Raw genomic sequence first — 21,356 nt, 5'->3', positions numbered from 1 at the left:
TGCGTATCTGCCCGCACATGAGCAAGTGCCAGCAAGACAGACGGGCGATTCCGGTGCATGCTTATCAAAATAAAGCGCATTGAAACATTTTTACGATGCTTTAAATCATTTTCAAACTAATTGTGGTCAATATGTGCGTAAATAATAAACGATATATGTATGTATATAGCATACATATATCCATTCTTACAATATAGTACTTACAATTATTTTCAAGTAAAAAAAACTCATTTTTAAGGTGTGGCGCCTTTTATTTTGTAATGGCGGGCCGCCATGTTGTGGAAACCCTGAATAGCTCACTATGTTTAGCATTGAGGGGAGCTGCCACTGCAGTACCCTGCATGCTTTACGGGCACTTATTTAATAAGAAAAACAAGTGAGCCTCAATTTTGGAGTCTCTTTAATGCGTTCTGTTATGAAAGTTAGTGAAATGTAACTGTCGAGATGGCTACACCATGTGTACATGTGTATGAATGTGATCATCCCCCCACATCCCCACCACCCCCACGTGCACGTTCATGTATGTACCCCAAATGTAACCGTAGAGAAGCGATCACATGACAGTCGGCTACGCTGTGTGCGTGCATGCGATTGTGTCGAAGCCACACCCACCCACCCACCCACCCACCCGCCACACCAAAGCTGTAAACGTAGAGGAAACACGAAGCACATGGACACTGCAGGAGTTTCCTTTCCTCTCCCTGTCAGGTTGGAGAACCCGGAGGGATTAGGCAAGGTTGTTCACTGTTGGTGGTGGGACAGATCTGCTTTACAGCAAAACAAATTGACAATAAAATGTCATATTAATACAACTTTTATTATGATTTGTTTTTTTGACACAATCATTTGAACAATTTTAGCCCTGAGTCAGTTGAAGCAAGCCCTGCAGTAAATGAGAAAAACTTCAACAACCACAGCTGTGGAAGTGCACAAAGTCATGGGTATCGGGGACTACCATACGCTGTGAGTACAAAGGAATATCTTCCTACCAACATTTGCAAAGTACAGTATTGCTTATCACGTGTGCCACTCAGTTTAACCGACTATGAAGTTTAAGTGTAAAAAATGTATATTTTTAATGAAAATGGACAGGAAGAGTAAAAGTGAAGGTCTTTATACACCTGGGATGGTTCCAGAAGCAAATATCGGACATGTTATCAAAATGTTCAGCCGTTCACACTCCTGCACTTCAACTCTGTACAATATTTCACTTTGGACGTAATTTGGTCGAACCTACTATACTGCCTTCATACTGCCTTGCTTCTAATTCTGTCATTTCTACAAGGGGTTGTGAAGACCGGAAAATCTATCAGTGTCATTTCATGACTCTTGAATCCAATCTCAGCAATATAAATGTAGGTAACACTCACAATATGTCTTTGTTTCACACAGCGCATCATTGAAAGTTTATGTCGTGATCCACATGCAAATACAATCACCAACTTTCCATGCACTCAATATTCCTGGATTGAGCAGAATATAGTAAATATGCCAACCACTTTTTTACTTTGCCGGAATATTACTACTATTGCATGCACACATTATCAACACATACGGCTACGTCTACGACGACGGATTATTTTAATAGTCGACTAATGCTAATTGCTAATATGATCTGCTGTACACGTTTGAGTGCACAACTTGATTTCAACACATTGTCCAAACCTATTACAGTGGAACCATGGTTAGCGCCTTTCATCCGTTGCAGAAGGTTCCACTCTAACCGAAACACACTCTAACCCAATCCACAATTTTCACACAAGAAATAATATGAATCCAGTGAGTCCGTTCCAGAAAGTTAAAAGAATATTAACACAAAACATGTTTTTAGAGTTTTACATGCTGCTTATATTTACTTAAAGCAGGGGTCTCAAACTCAGTTTACCTGGGGGGCCACTGGAGGTAGAGTCTGGGCCAGGCTGGGCCTCATCAAGTGAACATTGCTGAGTATGTTCAAAACATTAGCAGCTTGTTTAGCTGCTTATGTTACCAGTGCATGAGTGCATAGAGCCGCTAGTATTGGTTGTAAAAACAATGACATGTATAAATGCCACTAAAAGAATCATTTTATCAGTGCCTTATTCGTTTAGCGTTAGTGTTTATGAGCCAGGACGAACACATCTGGTGGTATGAATGTATGTGTGGCGGGCGCCTCAAATAAATGTATGTATGCCGAACACTGTTACATGTCTGGTAAGTTTTGACAATATTTCCTATATTCGGCTTAATACATGAATGCTGGGTGCATGTAAACTTGTCAACTAACCGCGTGATAAAAAAACTTCCATGGTGTGTGAAGACCTTTATGATTGCAATAATAAAGCACATGTGTATTGTGTTCTAGACTTTCTGTAACCACAGTATACTTCTGTTATTAACAGCTGCACTGTTTCACATAACTGTTTTGCCCTCATTTTCATTCGTCTCCATTTTCCGTTTCCCTTTTTTTTTTTGCCTGAACACCCGTTGTTTGAAGATGCAACAGTCTTCCGTTGTGTGTTGTCAGGATCACAACTACGGTGCGCCCCCTCCTCCCACCCCACCCGCTTCCCCACTCTCTCAAACCATCATCCCTCGACTGGATATCAATGGCGTGCTACGCAGCTCCCGCTATCTTGAAAGCACAGAGGACAACTCGGTGGACAGCGATAGCTCATCAGAGGAGGATGGGGCCGTAGCCACCTGGTGTCACTGCACTCTGATGCCAGACGGCTTGCTCATTAAATGTGACCAGTGCAGGTGAGCTGTAGTCAAATCCACCCAGTCTCTATGCCTCCCTAAAACCCTAATGCAGGGACAGCATGGCTCTGATACCAAGGAAATACATATGGTAATAAAATATATAAAATAACAATAACAAATAATTAGAATCAATAAAAATATCACCCTACTTGTGGGATTGATGTTATCAATATTTGGATCTCGCTTGCCCAAATGATGTAATAGGGAATGGTATAGTGTTTATTTAACAAATTGAAATTTGTCAAAATGGTTCATCCACCGGTGTCTCTAGTTATATATTTTTTGTAAAAAATAATAATTTACATACACATACACACACACACACACATATGTAACTTTTTTTAATACTTATTTTACTTGTTAAAGTTTATTGCTTATTTTACTATGAAAGGCAAACGCCCCAGGATTATGCTTATTATTGCAAAATAAAGTTTTGTATTATTCATTGAGTTTTATCATTTAATTACAGCAGAAAGGTCAGACTGTGCTTGGACAAAAGTCTTGTCGTATACCAAAATATTGTCCGGTAGAAATAATATTTTCCTTTCCTTTTGAAAACATCACAAAATAAAGTCGGGGTGCCTTGGTAAGAATAATTAATATTGGGTATGACTCCCATGAGCTTAGAGGACTCCATCCATACGTCTCAGCAAGGACTCCAATACCTAATTGATCAAATCATCTGGAATGGCAAAGAAAGCAGTCTTGCACGACTCCTAGACTTCAGGAAGATTCTTTGGGTTTCATCTTCCAAGCCTCCTCCTTCATCTAACCACAAACATGCTCAATAATGTTCATGTCTGGGGACTGGCCCGGCCAATCCTGGAGCATCTTGACCTTCTTCACTGTCAGGAACTCTGATGTGGAGGCTGAAGTGTGAGAACGCGCACCATCCTGCTGAAGTATTGGCCCTCTTATAATTTGGAAGGTAACAAGGCAACAAGAATTTAGAGAGAACTAACAATGGTGTTGGATTTGCCAAGGCCCACACCTTGCAGAAAGGATGGACAGTGGAAAAGTGGCAGAAGGTAGATTTATCTGATGAATCATTCATAAAACTGCATCCCAATCATCACAAATACTTAAGCTCATGGGAGTCATACACAATATTAATTCTTCTTACCAAGACACAATGACTTTATGCTCTGATGTTATTGTCGCTTGTTTGTGTTTTCAAAGGAAAATATCATTTCTACCGTACATTATTTTGGAATGCGACAAGACTTTTGTCCAAGCACAATCTGACTCTTCTCCCCTAATTAAATTATGGTATATGGTCTTTCACTTGTTTCGCGCCTTTCCACCTCGAAGGCACTTAAAAGCGCTTTGACACTGTTAGCACATTTGCCCACTGTTCACTGATGACGCAGCATCAGGAGCAACTGTGGGTTCAGTATCTTGTCCAAGGATACTTCAACATGATCACGGGTCATGCTGGGCCCCATGATAAATGATAAAACTCAATAAATGATACAAGACTATTTTGCTATAATAAGCATAATCTGGAGGCTTTTGGCGTTCATAGAAGCTATTTGTGAATCCAAATGAGCAACTAAAAATGTAAAAATTTACTGTTCCTACAGGTTGGATATATACTGTGTATATATAAAACCTACAGTGGTGTGAAAAAGGGTTCGCCACCTTATTTTTTGCATGTTTTTCACACGTCAAATGTTTCAGATTATCAAACAAAATTAAATATTAGTCAACGACAACACAACTGAGCATAAAATGAAGTTTTAAAATGAACCTTTATATTAAGGGGGGAAAAAAATCCAATTACAGCTGGCGTAAAAGTAATGCCACATTTCAGAAAAAGAAAATCATACCAACAGTAAAATGTGGTGGTGGTAGTGTGATTGTCTGGGGCTGTTTTGCTGCTTCAGGACTGGAAGACTCGCTCTGATAAATGGAACCATTAATTCTGCTGTCTGCCAAAAAATCCTGAAGGTGAATATCCGGCCATCTGTTGGCGACCTCAAGCTGAAACCAACTTGGGTTCTGCAGCAGGACAATGATCCAAAACACACCAGCAAGTCCTCCTGAATGGCTGAAGAAAAACAAAATGAAGACTTTGGAGTGGCCTAGTCAAAGTCCTGACCTGAATCCTGTTGAGATGCTGTGGTATGACCTTAAAAAGGCGCTTCATGCTGGAAAACCCTCCAGTGTGGCCGAACAATTACAACAATTCTGCAAAAATTTTGCAGTTGTTGCTGCTAAGGGTGGCCCAACCAGTTGTTAGGTTTAGGGGGCAATCACTTTTTCCACACAGGGCCATGTAGGTTTGGATTTTTTTCCTCCCTTCATAAAGTTTCGTTGAAAAACTGCGTTTTGTGCTCAGTTGTGTTGTCATTGACTAATGACACCCCTGGTTTACAGCCACTTTGTATCTGCGTTTTTGTGCACTCATGACTTAGTGTAATTAGTTGTGCATTGTACATGTAGCTTAAATATACAAATACATTTGCCATGTTCATTGTCAGCTGATATTTTGTTCCTCGTCTCATTTTAGGGGTCTTGATAGGAGGAAAGGCACAGACAGCCAGCACAGGAAAAATGAAAATGTCTCAGGTATTTGCTCCTTAAGTGCTTTCTCTAATCAACTCTCAACTATGACAAAGAAAACTGACCATAAGCAGATGTATATGGATATGGGGAATGACATAGGTTGGGACACCCATGTCTGCTTTTACTACACCTTGAAACAATGCAGCAGTAACATAAAAACTGACAAGAAATGATGAATTATTCATCTCAACAGCAGAAGCCAGTATGCCCGTTTCAACAATATACAAGCAAAATTTAATTCGTCATATTTATAAGCTATTGCTTAAGCCACACTTCTGGGAATCGCAAGGTACCTCAGGATACGATACTTAAATATATATATTTATATATTTATACATATATATAGACACACTGCAGTGCAGTAAATAGGTATGCGTAGATTTTGCAATTTACCCCCAACAAAGCTATGAGCAGTCAGTTTGTATGGTAGCTTTATTGAGACAGAATGTAAAATAAATCCAGAAAAAATAAAAATTTGAATAAAAATGATAGTTTTTCAATAAATTTGTATTTGCAAATTTGTATTTATTGTAATCCCAAAAGAGCACACTTTCAATTTGCTAATCATTATATGTGCTCTTAACATTGTTCGGAATTAAGTTAATTATTTCTTTGTTTACAATTGAAGTTTTCTATTTCCTATGTATTTTTATTTCCGACTGTTTGAAGCAAGAACAGTGACTACAGATGAGCAACGTTTTGGACAGAAATAAATCACATGTTGATGGTTGCAACGCTGTTTTACGTATTTTTTTTTTAACAAAAAATGCTTTTCTCTGGTTAAGGAAGCACTTGGCTAAAATAGCTTGACCACCACTGGCTTCATTTTTATTCTGCTTTTATTTATACGTCATACCGTGTTTCTATCAGTTCTTTAAACCAGTATTTATTCTTTCACATGTTTATATAAATTTATTTTCTCATTTTATTATTCACATGATTTTTTCAAATTTAATTGAATTGAATTGTAAATCATATCTATCTTTTTTTGCACCTTCTCTATTCTTTTCTCTCCTATGTTGTTTCTTATGATGTTTCCTCAGCTGGCGAGAGCAGTGGCACGGAGAGCGGCGATGAAGAGGTGTCACCTTCCACCGTTTCCTACACGGCCACCCAGCATACGCCCACCAGCATCAAACTCACTGTCAACAGAGTCAAAAGGAGTAAATCCAAAAAGAGGAAAAAGAGCACAGAAAAAACACGTGGAACACCAAAGGGCAAGAAAGTCAAAGTATGTTTTATCTTCATATTCACCGCAGTTCTTGTATTAAAAAATCATTTAAATATTGTTTTATTTGAATCCCTCTTGCTTTTTTTTCAGGCTTTTAGAGAGGGCTCTCGGAAATCTATGAGGATGAAGGTTGGTTTGAAGCATTTGCAGTACACAAAAGACATACCGTATGAGCAAAAGTAAAGTCAAGAATTTCCTTCCATGAAAATGACTTGAAGTCTTAAAGTAGCTGCTATCTGCTGTACTTAATTAACAAGTATACAAAGTCCAAGTGTTGTTAAAGAGGAGTCAAGCTGAACTTTTTAAAGTGGTTTTATTATATTCATGTAGCTTTAGGTGAACATAAAATCTGCCTAAGTATAGCTGCTACGTAACAAATGTAAAATAAAGTGCTGTCATGTAGCTTTCTTAAGTTCCTTAAGGCCTAACTAATTCACCAATGCTCAACCTACCATAAATTCCGGACTATTGAGTGCACCCACTAAATTTACAGCAAATATATAGGTCTGTCTATAAGCCACAGTTTTCCATGACATAACATGGGATATTTAGTACACAGAAAGATGTTATATAGAAATATGTTTTTAAACTTTTAATTAAATAAATGCTTTTTTCCAGACAAGTGCATGTAATACAGCTCGTTAAACAGTAGTCATTCATCGCTGTCTTCATCTTCTTCCTGTGTTCTTCTTCAGTGGCGGAAGTGAACAGCATTATCATTCCTTCGTCACACACTTTGTCAGTGTCTGTCTCTCTTTTATTGCTGCTCTGTGTCGCTTTCGTCTCGAGGCAAATTAGCCCTTGAGCTTGTGCTGTCCTCTTCATCACGCAGTAGTCCATTCTTTCAATACCCGTCGGTGATAATTGCTAATGTTTTTTGGGGGTTTTTTGACACTGCTCCACTCTGTCAGGATCCACTGGCAGACATGAGCCGAAGTTGCTAGATTGGTCGCCTTTATCTTGAGAGCTGCATTGTATGCATTTCTTCCTGTGTTTTCCATGAGTGTTTGTGCATGAAGCGCAAAATGACTGTTCTGAATCATACGAGATGGCGCGAGATAAGAGAGTGATCATAAATTATCCGCATTACTGTATAAGCCGCAGGGTTCAAAGCGTGAGATAAAAGTAGCGAATTATACACCAGAAATTACAGTACTAATCAACCTAACCTGATTCCTCATTTATCGTGGTTAATTGGTTCCAGACCAGACTGCGATAAATGAATTTTTACGAAGTAAAGTAAAGTTAGAGCATGGAAAACTGTTTACAACCTTTTACTATACATATACTTTATACTATGCATACTTTTAAAAAATATTACTAGAGCCCCGAGATATACAGTAACACCGCTATAGTCATCTTTACGCTCGCGTCTTTACTCAATATACTTGTAGTAGACATAATGAGAGATAATAAGCCATTTAAGTCATACTGTAAATAAGACTTGTGTGTGTGTGTGTGTGTGTGTTACAATAAATGTCTTCAGGACATGTGGACAGGAAGTGATGGCAGAAATCAGAGTTGAGTTTTAGCTGAAGTACAGCCACAACAGTATCCTGTGTTATTGTTGTGATTATGACGGAGATGATTATTGTTGTTGTTTTGCCTTTTGTGAGATTATTCAAACCTGCAATAATTGTGTGTTGACAGCCTGTCAAGTCTGGCATGTGTGTTACTAGGGACACCTAGTGGCCAGTCTAGACCACAGTTCATCAATGTCCTCTAAATTCATAAAACTGTATTTGTATTTTAGTTCATTTAGTCATTTTTGTGATTGAAAAGTAAGAAATTGAGGCCAAGAATACATACCATCAGTTTAATGTGCGTTTTTTTAAACTAATAATAGGCCATAGTCAGCCACGAAACAGCGGCCACTTATTATAAATTCATTAATTAAAAAAAAAAACGCAATGTTCGAACCGCAAAGTGGCGAGGGACAACTGGAGTTGAAGTTGAACCCGGAAATGCCGCAAACCAGGCCCTAACTTCTTGTTACATACACTTTCTCCGTTTTCTTTGGCTTGACTAGTGCGCACCATCTTAGTACTTCTTGCCAATAAATAAATAAATAAATATTACAAACATAAAAAAATAACTGAAGTGCAGTAAAATGCTATACATATGCATGTGGTTTCTGTTGTGTGACCTTTTCTGTGTGATTTCTTCTATGAAGAACTCGACAACAGAGGCGAGCGTGCTGGATGAGAACACAGCAGAGGGATGGGAGAGTCGAATCCGCCAGTGGACGGACCAGTATGAGGAGGCTTTAGCCAACCAGTACAGCGCTGACATCCAAACGCTGCTCCAGCTTCACCGAACTGTCAGCACCTCTGTTGTGAGCGCAGAGAGCGGAGCCACAAGGCCCGCACCCGCCGCACAGACCTCAGTTGACAGCATGGACACCATCAACCGCACCGAGTTGGCCTGTAACAACACAGTGCTCGGCTCACAGATGCAGGTCAGCCTCGGAATCCAATTCATTGTCAGGCTGAAAGAATGTATTGGATTTGTCAGATTGTATTCTACAAATTGTACAGCGTGTCCATAAAGTCTCTTAGACTCGTGTATTACCAAAGCACGTCAAATGTATTTGTGACGCTGGTGGGTTACAGGGCAGTGATGTAATGACATAATCATGTACAGTAATGCCTCATTTATGGCGGTTAATTGATTCTAGATCGGAATGTGATAAGTAAATTTCAGAGAAGTAGGATTCCCAATTTATAAATGGAACATAGAGCATGGAAAACCTGTTTATGGCCTTCTAAATAAAGTTTTTAACATTATTTAGAGCCCTATAGATGTTAAATAACACCCCTATAGCCCCCTTTGCACTCCTATTACCCAATAGAGAAGGCATAATAAGAGAAAATAAGACATTTTAGACATAATAGTCCCAAAAGTTGGAGAACTTTGTGTTTCTGGTAACTATAGTTCTGGAACTAAAAGGTTCCAGTGGCCCTTTGAAGTTTGCGTTACCTCCACATTTTAAAGTTCAGGGTAGTTTATTCAAATCAAGCATCAGGAGGAGTGGTATATTTCTATACTGATGCAACATAAATAAACAGTAAATATGAAGTCAGATTTGTTTTTATCAGTAAATACAATATAAAGCAAAAAGATACAAAAGAAAAAACATAGTGTTCTGAGTTGTCCAAAAAGTCATTGAAGGGTTAGGTCTGTGTCTTTTGTTAGCAAGATTTACATCCACAGTGTCCATCACAGTCAGAAAGATGTCCTATCAGCGAATGACGAACTCATGATGGTCAGACGAGTCTTTATGCTCCATTTCACCTGTAAATATCACGGGTTTCCTCCCCAAAAACATGCATGTTATCTTAATTGAAGTCAGCTGGGATAGGCTCCAGCATACCGCCGCAACCCTAATGAGGATAAGCGATGGGTAATAGAGTGAAGCCACAAAATTCAAAGCACAAAGTGGCAAGGGATTACTGTAATCGTGAAATTTGCACAACAGAGCGATAAAGACACACAAGGCTGGACATTATTACTTATTGTTGCACTATGAATTTGAAGTGATCTGTTCTACATTTACTTATCTATTAATTATTCATTGATTCCTTTTTTATGCATTTATTATATATTCTTATTCTATTTTCTCATTTTTATTTCTCCAATCTTGCTGTGTTTGTTTTACTTTTAAGTGTTTATGATGACATTTTTGCAGAGCTGCTGGAAATGTGACTTTCTCGTGGAGATGATTAAAGTATCTCTCTATGCCATATTAGCAAAAAGTGAGTAAGCAAAACAAATATGTTTAGAACTACAAATTAACTTGTTTTTTTAATGTCACAAAGAAGACAGAGCCACCTGTGAGTGTTTTTAGATGGGAGAGGGGCCCACAGCAGCAGCACACGCTGCTTGTTGAGAAGAGTATTACATGCTTTCATGTCAGTCACCAAAAGACTCTTTGCTAGATTTGTCGCTCATTGCTTTTTTGAAAAGGAGTATGTCTGGGGTCTGATTACTTGCTAAATATAGCAACAAAATCGCTAATTTGGCAACACTGATGCCTCCTGCTACCTTTTTTCATTCTCGAGCAGACCAGATGCACTGAGCAGGGCAAACCGGTAGCAACGATTGTGTGGGAAAACACTCAGGTGTGAACGCACACTTACATATCTCATCAATTGCTTTTGTAATCGATGTTTTGAAATGGGAAAGAGACTTTGTGGACACCCCTGTATATTAGATGTAAAACTGGGGATAAATATCTTGTTTTCTGCTGTCTGTAGCTGCAGTTAGGACGAGTCACACGTGTGCAGAAGCACAGGAAGATCCTCCGTGCAGCCAAGAACCTGGACCCAGACGCCCTGATCATTGAGTACCGAGGGAAGGTCATGCTCAAGCAGCAGTTTGAGGTCAACGGGCACTTCTTTAAAAAGTAAGATTACATGAAAGCGTAGGAATATGGGACACTTACTACCTAAACAAATGGCATGTTTACAAAAAGGCAACTGCTGCATCATCTACAGCAAATGTATTCACTGAGGGCTGGGTGTGGTGGACACTTTGATGTTCTTCACATTTTAATTCATTCACCCTAAAATTACTGAGCAATGAAAGAAATGGACAGAAACGAAGAGCTTTGTGGCCATCTTGCGAAAATCACATGTTCATCATGACAGGTGCACAAAAATAAAGTAATTCGGGCAGCACTATGACGGGAGTGGCTTTTTTCAAGACCACACTGATCCGCTAGCATTCCCTGATGAAAATCTCGATTAAATATATGGATTTTCAGCCGAGAGAATACACAACCTTGGCTCACTTTTTGAGCTGAGCGCCAGGAATAAAATGTAGTATGAAATATTAATTAGGCCAATGTTAGTGGACTTACATGTCGTACTCAGAGCCTAAATTCTGTTAGTCTTACAATATTGCAATCTTAGAATATTCGCTGGATCAGTAAAACATTTATTCCAACAAAAAGGAAATACTTGTCACAAAGACAACATAAAACTCATCATAAAACGTCAACACTGCCATCTAGTGGTCACCACCAGGTACAGCATGTGAAATATATAGCAGTAAAATATGAAAAGTTTCGAAAAATCATCAGAGCGTATACTTTAAGACACACACTAAGTCGGCTATTTTGTGTTTTGGCTCATTTGGGCCTTTTCCAGTTTTCCTTTTTCTGTGTCATGTATCATTTTATTTTTTCAATTACAGTATGTCATGGGACAACAAAGAACAGATGGGGGCGGCAATTTGGACACCCCTCACAATCTCTCTCTTTTTTTTATGTTGTCTTCTAGGCCCTACCCTTTTGTGCTGTTTTACTCCAAGTTTAATGACGTAGAGATGTGTGTGGATGCAAGGACCTTTGGAAATGATGCCCGCTTCATTCGAAGATCCTGCACACCAAACGCAGAGGTCAGTCGGTCATTATGAGGCTGAAAATGTGTTTCCCTTCAAGGCTTTTTGTGGGTCTTTGGTGAGTCATACAGAGTTTACTACTTTCCCAGGTGCGACACGTGATTGCTGAGGGGATGATCCATCTGTGTATTTATGCCCTCAGTGAAATCACAAAGGATGCTGAGGTCACCATTGCATTTGATTATGAGTTCAACAGCTGGTCAGTACTGCTTGTCACTCTCTGCTCTCATTTGCGCGATCCGTACATCAAAACTGCTTTTATCCATTGGTAATCAAAATGAGACATGAAGTGCATAGGGAGTAAGTGTCACAGTAGTACATTATCAGTACATCATACGGCACCAACAACACATTATGACTTCTTGCTGCTTTTTATCAACGTGTTCTCCAGCTAAAACCTGCCCTCTCTCATCACAATCCTTTAGTAACTACAAAGTGGACTGCGCATGCCACAAGGGGAACCAAAATTGCCCTGTGCAGAAACACAACATGAGCCCCAGGGAGAGCCTGCTGAGCCCCCCTGCTGTACCACCACCCTCTCCTTTGGTTGGTGCCGAGACCCGGCAGAGAAAGGCCCGTCGGCGAGAGCTGGAGGGTTGCCTGGGTGGCGATAGCAGCCAGCCCATCCAGCACAGGGAGGTCAAAGAGCTCCAGGGAAACAGTGATGCTGAGGTATGTGGCCGATGGTGTTTCCTTTGTGGCCACGAAGCTTTTATTTAAGAAACATTTAACCTCTGAGGTCTAGAGTAGGATTTTTCTGCTTTTGCCTATCAACATTTATATTTCATCGTACAAACTTATCCTGCCATGATTTCCTGGTACACTTATTTTTGTCATGTTGGCATCGTGTTTTAACACATTGGGCTTAAAATCACCCAAAAAACGCAAGTCCAACTGGGGAAATTGTTCTTTTTTTTACTTTGTAAGTGTCTTAATGTGTGTTGAATTCTTTTTCTATGTTATAATGCAAATATAAAATGTAGCATTCAACAAAATGTTGTTAAAACAACAAAATTAAATGTACAATTATTTTCCTTCAAAGCTAGGCCAGGCCTCAGGCAATTACTAGGGGTGTGCCGATTCAATATTGATATCTGATATCAGCAAAAAAAACGATTATGTCGGCCTGCATCTAAAATCTCCGATACAAGCAGTTGATTCCAGACTGCGTCCCAACACGTCTATCCAGCAGTTGCCGGATAGAGCCCATGTGATCACAACGACAGCGTGTGCGAACGTGTTAAGTATGGAGTAGGGGTGATGTTGGCCGTGTGTATTTTTTGTTAAAGTTAAAAAAAGACGTTGCAAGTCATTGCAAAACTTGTCATTCCCGTGGTGGCACAAAACGGGGGGCGTTTAATATGACCAAACGCATTTCGCATTTGAAGCAGCATCAAACGGCAAACTCCCATGGGACAAGATGTCATTAGCTAATAGTAAAGACAGCCAGACACTGTCAGTGGTGAGCAAAGTCGAGTTTAAACACTTCATTGAGCACCTTGAACCTCGTTATATTATGCATAGCATTGTGGATAAAACTATACCTCACATGCATAAAGAATTAAATGGGTCAGGTTTTTTTCTCCACATTTTGTGTAGCTGATTATTGTTCTATGTTTGAATAATATCACTCAAGCCTTTTCTAACATTCCACACTACAAATAAGTCATAAAAATCTGAATGAATCGGGCGGGTATTGGATTGACGTCGGTATCAGCCGATATTCAAGACTGCTGTATGCAGTGAAGTGAAAAAGTTGTATTGGGACACCCCTACCAGTTACATTGTAGTAACTGTACACAACAAATAATGTGTTCCATTCCAAAAAGCATGTCTTTGTCCTCCTCAATATAGACGATAGAACGTCAAGAAATGGGCAGCCAAGGGGGAGTGTAGATAATAATGTAGTACATTTTCACATTATTATGTACTAACGCTGCCTTTTGTTATAACTGCCTCAATTTATAATAAAATTCTTGCATGCATTTTGTAATCACTTGTTACATATTGCAAAAGTTATTACTAAATGCGGATGCCCCCATTTTTGGGGGGTACAAAATGTAACAATTTGGTACATTTTGTAATAAACCATTGGTATTAATGCTTTAATTAGAAAAAACATGAAGCATGTCAGCTTATTTAGAAATCATTTTAAGAAACTGGTCTATTTAATTGGTCAAGCCTGAATCAAATATAACTCTATTGATTATAATGGAGAATGTGTTTGCAAGCTAGAGGCAAAAGCTACACTAAATATTACTGACATCAAAATTAACAGTGCGCTGAAATGTCGGAAGACATTCATCCTGCACATCCAATATGGATAATGTTCTGCAAATACTAGACAACAGAAAAAAATCTTTATTCTAGCTTCAATTGCAAGTTAATGCAACAGAGGATAAAAGTAAATCAACATCCAATTGCCTATTAACAACAAATTTGTTCAGTTGTGTCATTGACTAATATTTAAATTAGTTTGATCTGAAAAAAAGAAAAGAAAACGAAATCAGGAAGGGGGCAAACACTTTCTCACACCACTGTGTATATGTGTGTGTGTATATGTATAGTTGCTTGCATGTGTAGTGATAGTCCAATTAGAGAATTAAAATGTGTTCAAATTATTTAACATAGAATTCTGTGTATGGCTAAAGGGCAAAATCATCAAATACTGACATGCCCACAAACGTTTAAAGTGTTATCAAAAGCCGTGTGAGCCACCTGCTAAGACCCAATTCCTCATCTGCTGTGTGTGTGTGTGTGTGTGTGTGTGTGTGTGTGTGTGTGTGTGTGTGTGTGTTTGTGTGTGTGATATCAGGGAACGCTGGATGAGGTGAAGCTGGAAGAGTTGGAGGAAGGAGAGGTGGATGAAAACGGGATTGCCATCGCCAGTAAAAAAGTATGCTATTTTTTCATTCAAAATTGTCCAGTTGAGTATAAATGTTGGGACATTGCAAAACCTTCTCCACTAATGCTGGGAAATTGTGTGTGTGTGTGTGTGTGTGTGTGTGTGTGTGTGTGTGTGTGTCTGGCTTCAGACATTTAACAGTCTGGAAAGGAGGCGGAGGAGAACATGGGTGGATGTAAAGGAGGATGGTGTGGAAACAGAAGAGGGGACAGGAAACACCCCCATACCCCACAACCCAGGGTTAGGGATCAGCACACGACGCACTACCTATGTCACAGTCAGTATCAGTATGGCAAACCTCCTAATTGTTCTTTCCTATACCACATATTTCATTCACTGCATTCTCCTTGTGCTGCTCTTAGGAAACACCATCCATTGAAGAAAAGACCTCAACACCAAACCTGCCTGCCCCAGTTGCCCCTCCGAAACCCTCACGGCCTTCCAAACCTCGCCCCAAGAGCCGAATCTCTCGCTACCGTTCCAGCTCATCCCAGCGTGCCAGACGGCAGCGTCAAGCACTCGCCCAGCAGGCGGCTGCTGCAGCTCCTTCAGCAGACCAAAGTACCGGTCTGGACGAGGAGGGTCCTCATGGCGTGTATGGTTCTGAGCCGGGGCAAGGGGAGAGCGGGCTAGGCGCTGGTCGTCTCCTTGATGGAGATGGCCAGAGTTTGAACTGCATTAACAGAGGCAACCTACGTTACCCCAAGACCAAGAAGGTGAGAGGTTTAGTTGTTTAACACGTGCGTAATAAATTACGTTGTGGTTGCATTTTGGCCCACCACATATACATTTGGCACTACCTGATTTCCCTCGCCCATAAAAACGTTATAACGTACATGGTCTGCCAGAGAATAAGAAGACTGAGCAGGGGGGATTAGCGTTGCTAACTTAACGATGTCGACAAATCCTCTAACATAAAAGCATATTGCTCTTCTTGACAAGGGACAGAAGAACGTTCATTTGTAGTTCTAAACATATTAGTTTGTCTTTCCATGTTTTTTACTTGCTAATGTGTAGTAGTGGCATGCAAATTCCACCACTATATCATCTTCCATATATTTTACATGTTGACACCTAAAGTGTTATTTCTGCTTGCCCCTTTTGTTTTTGCATTTTTGTCACAATTAAATGTTTCAGATCATCAAACAAATTTAAGTATAAGCCAATGATAACACACTGAAAACAAAATGCAGTTTTTAAATGAAACCTTTTATTATTAAGGGGGGAAAAATCCAAACCTACATGTCCCTGTGTGGCAAAATTATTGCCACCCCCTGTTGTCCCTCTCCCAGAAAGAAAGTACGGTAAGTATCGGTCTGGAAAAGGTTACAAAGCCATTTCTAAAGCTTTGGGACTCCAGCGAACCACAGGGAGAGCCATTGTCCATTAATGGCCAAAACATGGAACAGTGGTGAACCTTCCCAGGAGTGGCCATGGCCAAGGCTCCTCTCAATTTTGCTAGATAACATCTTGATGATCCTGAAGACCTTTGGGAAAATACTCCTATCTGACGAGACAAAAGTTGAACTTTTTGGAACATGTGTGTCCCATTAGATCTGGTGTAAAAGTAACGCCTCATTTCAGAAAAAGAACATCATACAAACAGTAAAATATGGTGGTGGTAGTATGATGGTCTGGGGCCTGTTTTGCTGCTTCAGGACCTGGAAGACTTGCTGTGATAAATGGAACCATGAATTCTGCTGTCTACCAAAACATCCTGAAGGAGAATATCCGGCCATCTGTTGGTGACCTCAAGCTGAAACCAACTTGGGTTCTGCAGCAGGACAATGATCCAAAACACATCAGCAAGTCCACCTCTGAATGGCTGAAGAAAAACAAAATGAAGACTTTGGAGTGGCCTAGTCAAATTCCTGACATGATTCCTCTTGAGATGCTGTGGCATAACCTTAAAAAGGTGGCTCATGCTGGATATGTCACGCTCTGTGGAGCGGTGTGAATGGGTTCCAGGATGCTGACAAAGGAACAGTGCAAGCAGTTAAAAATAATTTAATGAAAACACATAGGTGAGGCAAGAACAGGAACTCAGGGCAATGGTGCAAAACTAAGAAGACCCCGTGGGCAAAAAAAACAAGGGCTGCACTCAGCAAACAAAAGCCAACTGGATCTACCGCGTGAGCTGGACGGATTACCGGACTGCAGGACGGCTGAATATGTTGGAGTGGCTTGGCAAGCTGCAGCAGAAGGACAACGGTGAGTGGTAGCAAGAAGTGTAGCACATGCTCTGAAGGCGCAACCATGAAGAACAGTTAAGTTTAGAGGGCAATAATTTTTTCACACAGGGCCATGGCGCTTTGGATTTTTTTCTCCCTTAAGAATAAAAAGTTTCATTTAACTGCATTTTGTGTTCAGTTGTGTTGTCATTGACTAATACACTAGGTCCCCATTCAACGAACACAATTGGTTCCAGACGACCGTTCGCAAGTCGATTTGTTCGTAAGTCCAACAAAAGGTAATATTACCAATGTTATAGGTACTACATGTACGTGTATACATATACAGTATATGCGTATGTATGTAAATATGAGTTTGGATGCAGTAGTAATATTAAACGACGATAATTAATGAAAAAAACAGTAAGAAAAATTATATAATAATACGTAATGATAAATGTTATTTACCTTTGAAGAGGAGTGGCCGAGCATACGTCGTTGTGGAATCTTGAATCTTGAGTTGGTGGTAGTGGTGAAGGAGGAGGAGGAGGAGTTATTGAAAAAAGGACAAATCTTCGTCGTCGTTAGACTCTTCTAAAAGAGGGAGTGTTTTGTGGGTGGTGTAGAATTAAGCAGGCCTATTAACTCTTCATAAACTTTAATCACACGTTCTGTCCGGGTTTTATCATACAGCTACAACTTAGCCTTCCTCTCTCCTCTTCCTCTTCTTCCTCTACCTGTTGGTCCCATTAGCAATGTCACAGTGCCCTCTACTGGTCAAGCATGTAGCAGTATAAATATGGAGTTCCAAAAGTCAAAATACATGAAAATATGGACCAGTCAGCTTGCGTTCGTATCTCTGAATGTTCGCATGTCGGATGTTTGTAAGTTGGGGACTTGGTGTATTTAAATTTGTTTGATGATCTGAAACATTTAAGTGTGACAAACATGCAAAAAAATAAGAAATCAGGAAGGGGACAAACACTTTTTCACACCGCTTTATACTATATTGGGTAATATGAGTGCAAAGGTGACTCTGGGGGTCTTATTTCATGTCTAGAGGGCTCTAATAATGGTAAAAATCGTACTTAGAAAGTCATAAACAGGCATTCTATGATCTAACTACGAAAATATTCCATTTATTAATACTGAATCCTAATTTGCGGAAATTAACTTATCACGGCCGGGTCTGGACCCAGTTAACCGCGATAAACGAGGGACTATTGTATATAGCTATGTAAGGGAAGAAATAAACATGTTAAAAATCAGTATATATAATATAATATAATAAAGCAATAACTTATTGGTAAAGATCAATGACTGAAATGTATCACTCGGTATTGTTGAATTTGCCATCATTTTTCAAATATGAGACTTGAAATATTGCATTGTAATCCTTATGAAGCAATATTATTGTCCAGAACTTAGCCTTATGTGTCAGAGATGTCTTGTAAATGCTCTTATTCAAGAAGAATGCCATTTTTAAACCAGAGAAGGCCATTTATATACCAATTGTATGTCAATGCTGAAGAACTGAACTGAAATACTGTACAAAAAATGGGAATTACAGGAAAAATGACATTCATAAGATAAGGTAAGATATGCCTTTATTAGCCCCACAAGGGGAAATTCCAGGTTTACAGCAGCAAAAGCAGAGTACAAAAAGCACCCGAGCACAGAAAGTCCAAAATGAAGCTAATACAAATCAAAAAGTTATATACACTATTTACAGTTGTCTACATGTTGATCAAACCACAGGTTTTTCGCTCTGTTTTTGTTTTATTCTCTGCCTCCATACGCTGAGTGTGGCTGCACATTTGATCATCAATGCTTGTCGTGTGTGTTCAGTATCTGGTGACAGAGTGGTTGAACGAAAAAATCCCTGGAGGGGAAAAGGTCCAACAAGAGCTGCCTGTTGAGCGGCCGCTGCGGATAACCACTGACCCGACGGTGCTGGCCACCACCCTCAACATGTTGCCGGGCCTCTCGCACTCATCTGTTATCTGCACCGCGCCCAGACACTATGTACGCTTTGGCTCGCCTTTCAACCCCGAGAGACGCCGTCCACGTCCACTGCAGATGGACGGCACCTATGGTTGCTTTAAAAAGGTGAGCAATGTGGCAAGATAATGTAGACCGCATGAGAGCTGTTCAAATAAGTATTTAAGCCTTGAAAAGCTACGAACAGTCCATCATTTTTGTGGTAGCTTTATTTTAACAGAGAACATAAAATATAGTTTATAAATGAATATGCATGTGATTGAGTGAAATACGTATTTGATCCCCTACCAACCAGCAAGCATTGTGACTGCCACAGAGCGCTTATGTCCATGAAACACACTAATCAGCCCTCTCCCTTTAAGAAAGTTCTTCTAAGTTTAGCTCATTCTGTGGATAAAAGACATCTGTCACACAAACTCTCTTCCATCACTCTCCTCCACCATGGGCAAGACCAAAGTGCTGTCCAAGGACCTCAAGGGCATGGATTGAAACTTGGTGAGAAAGAGAGCACTATTGGTGCAATCATTGATCAATGCGAGAACTCCAAGATAACAGTCAAGCATCCTCACTCTGGAGCTCCATGCAAGATTGCACCTGGTGGGATAAGGATGATTCCAAGATGATTCCCCCCTGCGACACACAGCCTGCACTAAGGATGCCTGTCAGTTGTTTCAAAGAATGAAGACAGGGAAGGCCCCAGGACCTTACGTGGCATCACCTTCCTGCCAGAAATCCTGCATGGAACAGCTGACACCCATCTTCGCTCACATCTTCCAACAAATAACTGGAGCTGTGTGAAGTCCCGTCTTGTCCACCATTGTCCCCGTTCCCAAAAAACCCTCCATCATAGGATTGAATGACTACAGGCCGGTGGCCCTGACATCTGTGGTCATGAAATCTTTCGAGAGATTGGTGTTGGTCCACTTGAAACGCAGTGCAGGCCCACTGCTGGATCCCCTGCAGTTTGCTTACCAGCCAAACAGGTGTGTCGAGGATGCAGTGAACATGGGGCTGCACTACATCCTGAAACACCTAGACTCTACAGGGACTTATGCCAGGATCCTGTTTGTGGACTAATTCTGCCTTCAACACTATAGTAGTCCCCGACATCCTTCTTCAGAAGCTCATCCTTCTTGCAGATGACACCAGTGTCATTGGCCTCATCAGTGATGGCGACGAATCTGCTTATAGACATGAGGTGGATCAGCTGATCTGCTGGTGTGGTCAGAACAACCTGGAACTGAATCCACTTAAGACTGTGGAGGTGACAGTGGGCTTAACTCATAATCCTCAGCAACACTGTGTCTACAGTGGACTCCTTCAGGTTCCTGGGCTCCACCATCTCCCGGGACTTGAAGTGGTCCTCTCACATAGACACAATTTGGAAAAAGGCACAGCAGAGGATGTACTTCTTGAGATTGCTCAAGAAGTTCAACCTGCCTAAGGGAACTGCTAACAACCTTCTACAATGCACTAATAAAGTCTGTTCTCTGCACCTCCATCACAATTTGGTTTGGCTCTGCTACCAAACTGGACAGAAGCACACTGCAAAGGACACTCAGATCCGCAGAGAAAATCATCGGGATCAGCCTGCCCTCCATAGAGGAACTGTACCGGTCCAGGGCCAAGAAGAGGGCAGGCAACATATCTGCGGACCACTCACACCCCACCCAAAAACTGTTCCAATTCGTCTCCTCCGGTAGGCGATACAGAGCACTGTTCGCTAAAACAACCAGACCCAAAAACAGTTACTTCCCCCTGTCCATAACATTCTATGTAAATATGTGTAGTAGTATTATCCTTCTTCTCCTTATATAAACTTATTTACTATTGTTGTACTTGTAACGGAGAGTGACGTTGACCGGAGTCAAATTCCTAGTGTGTTAACATACAAAAGGTGAGGGGAGCAGCCCACAATTTACAAGGAAGGAGCTGTTTGATGATGTCAAGGGAGTTGGGAGCATTAGTCAGACACTTTTCTGTCATAGGTTGAGATCCTGCTCAAGAAGACGCATTTACAGACCCGTCTTAACCTTTGACATGAAAACACCTGAAAGGCTTGTGAGAATGTCATGTGCTCACATGACAGCAACATAGAGCCCTTTGCATGCATCAAGTGGACTCAGCAGAGAAACGATGACAATGAGTCCACAAAACAGCATCCCTTCTGTCAAACGTGGAGGTGGAAACATTCTGCTATGGGGATGTTTCTCTCACCTAAATCCCTCCTGAGATGTGTGCAACCCTGGTGAGCAAGCTAAAGAAACAGCTGACCTCTGTGCTTGCCGACAAGACTTTCTACACCAACTACACCACCACCTTCTATAGCGCCACC

At 40.6% G+C, this 21,356-nt stretch overlaps 1 protein-coding gene across 8 annotated transcripts in view; it reads left to right on the top strand.

Annotated features, from left to right (window-relative positions):
• The window catches only part of setd5 (SET domain containing 5), a 65,954-nt gene that overhangs the window by 24,351 nt on the left and 20,247 nt on the right, over positions 1-21,356 (top strand). For 5 of the 8 annotated variants that reach the window (XM_054783851.1, XM_054783850.1, XM_054783856.1 and 2 more), the window contains exons 3-16: positions 861-963; positions 2,477-2,739; positions 5,255-5,313; positions 6,354-6,541; positions 6,632-6,670; positions 8,715-8,999; positions 10,798-10,946; positions 11,824-11,941; positions 12,034-12,143; positions 12,370-12,616; positions 14,760-14,840; positions 14,980-15,126; positions 15,212-15,565; positions 18,869-19,129. In XM_054783851.1, coding sequence (XP_054639826.1) covers positions 861-963; positions 2,477-2,739; positions 5,255-5,313; positions 6,354-6,541; positions 6,632-6,670; positions 8,715-8,999; positions 10,798-10,946; positions 11,824-11,941; positions 12,034-12,143; positions 12,370-12,616; positions 14,760-14,840; positions 14,980-15,126; positions 15,212-15,565; positions 18,869-19,129 — 2,404 coding nt within the window. Of the gene's footprint in view, positions 1-860; positions 964-1,285; positions 1,356-2,476; positions 2,740-5,254; positions 5,314-6,353; positions 6,542-6,631; positions 6,671-8,714; positions 9,000-10,797; positions 10,947-11,823; positions 11,942-12,033; positions 12,144-12,369; positions 12,617-14,759; positions 14,841-14,979; positions 15,127-15,211; positions 15,566-18,868; positions 19,130-21,356 lie in introns of all 8 variants that reach the window. The other 3 variants (XM_054783854.1, XM_054783855.1, XM_054783853.1) reach the window with 3 other exon arrangements.

This window comes from Dunckerocampus dactyliophorus, chromosome 8 (genome assembly GCF_027744805.1).
Source record: "Dunckerocampus dactyliophorus isolate RoL2022-P2 chromosome 8, RoL_Ddac_1.1, whole genome shotgun sequence".
NCBI classification, from domain to species: Eukaryota; Metazoa; Chordata; class Actinopteri; order Syngnathiformes; family Syngnathidae; genus Dunckerocampus; species Dunckerocampus dactyliophorus.
Note: the sequence above shows the minus strand (reverse complement) of the source record. Positions and strands in the feature narration are given on the sequence as shown.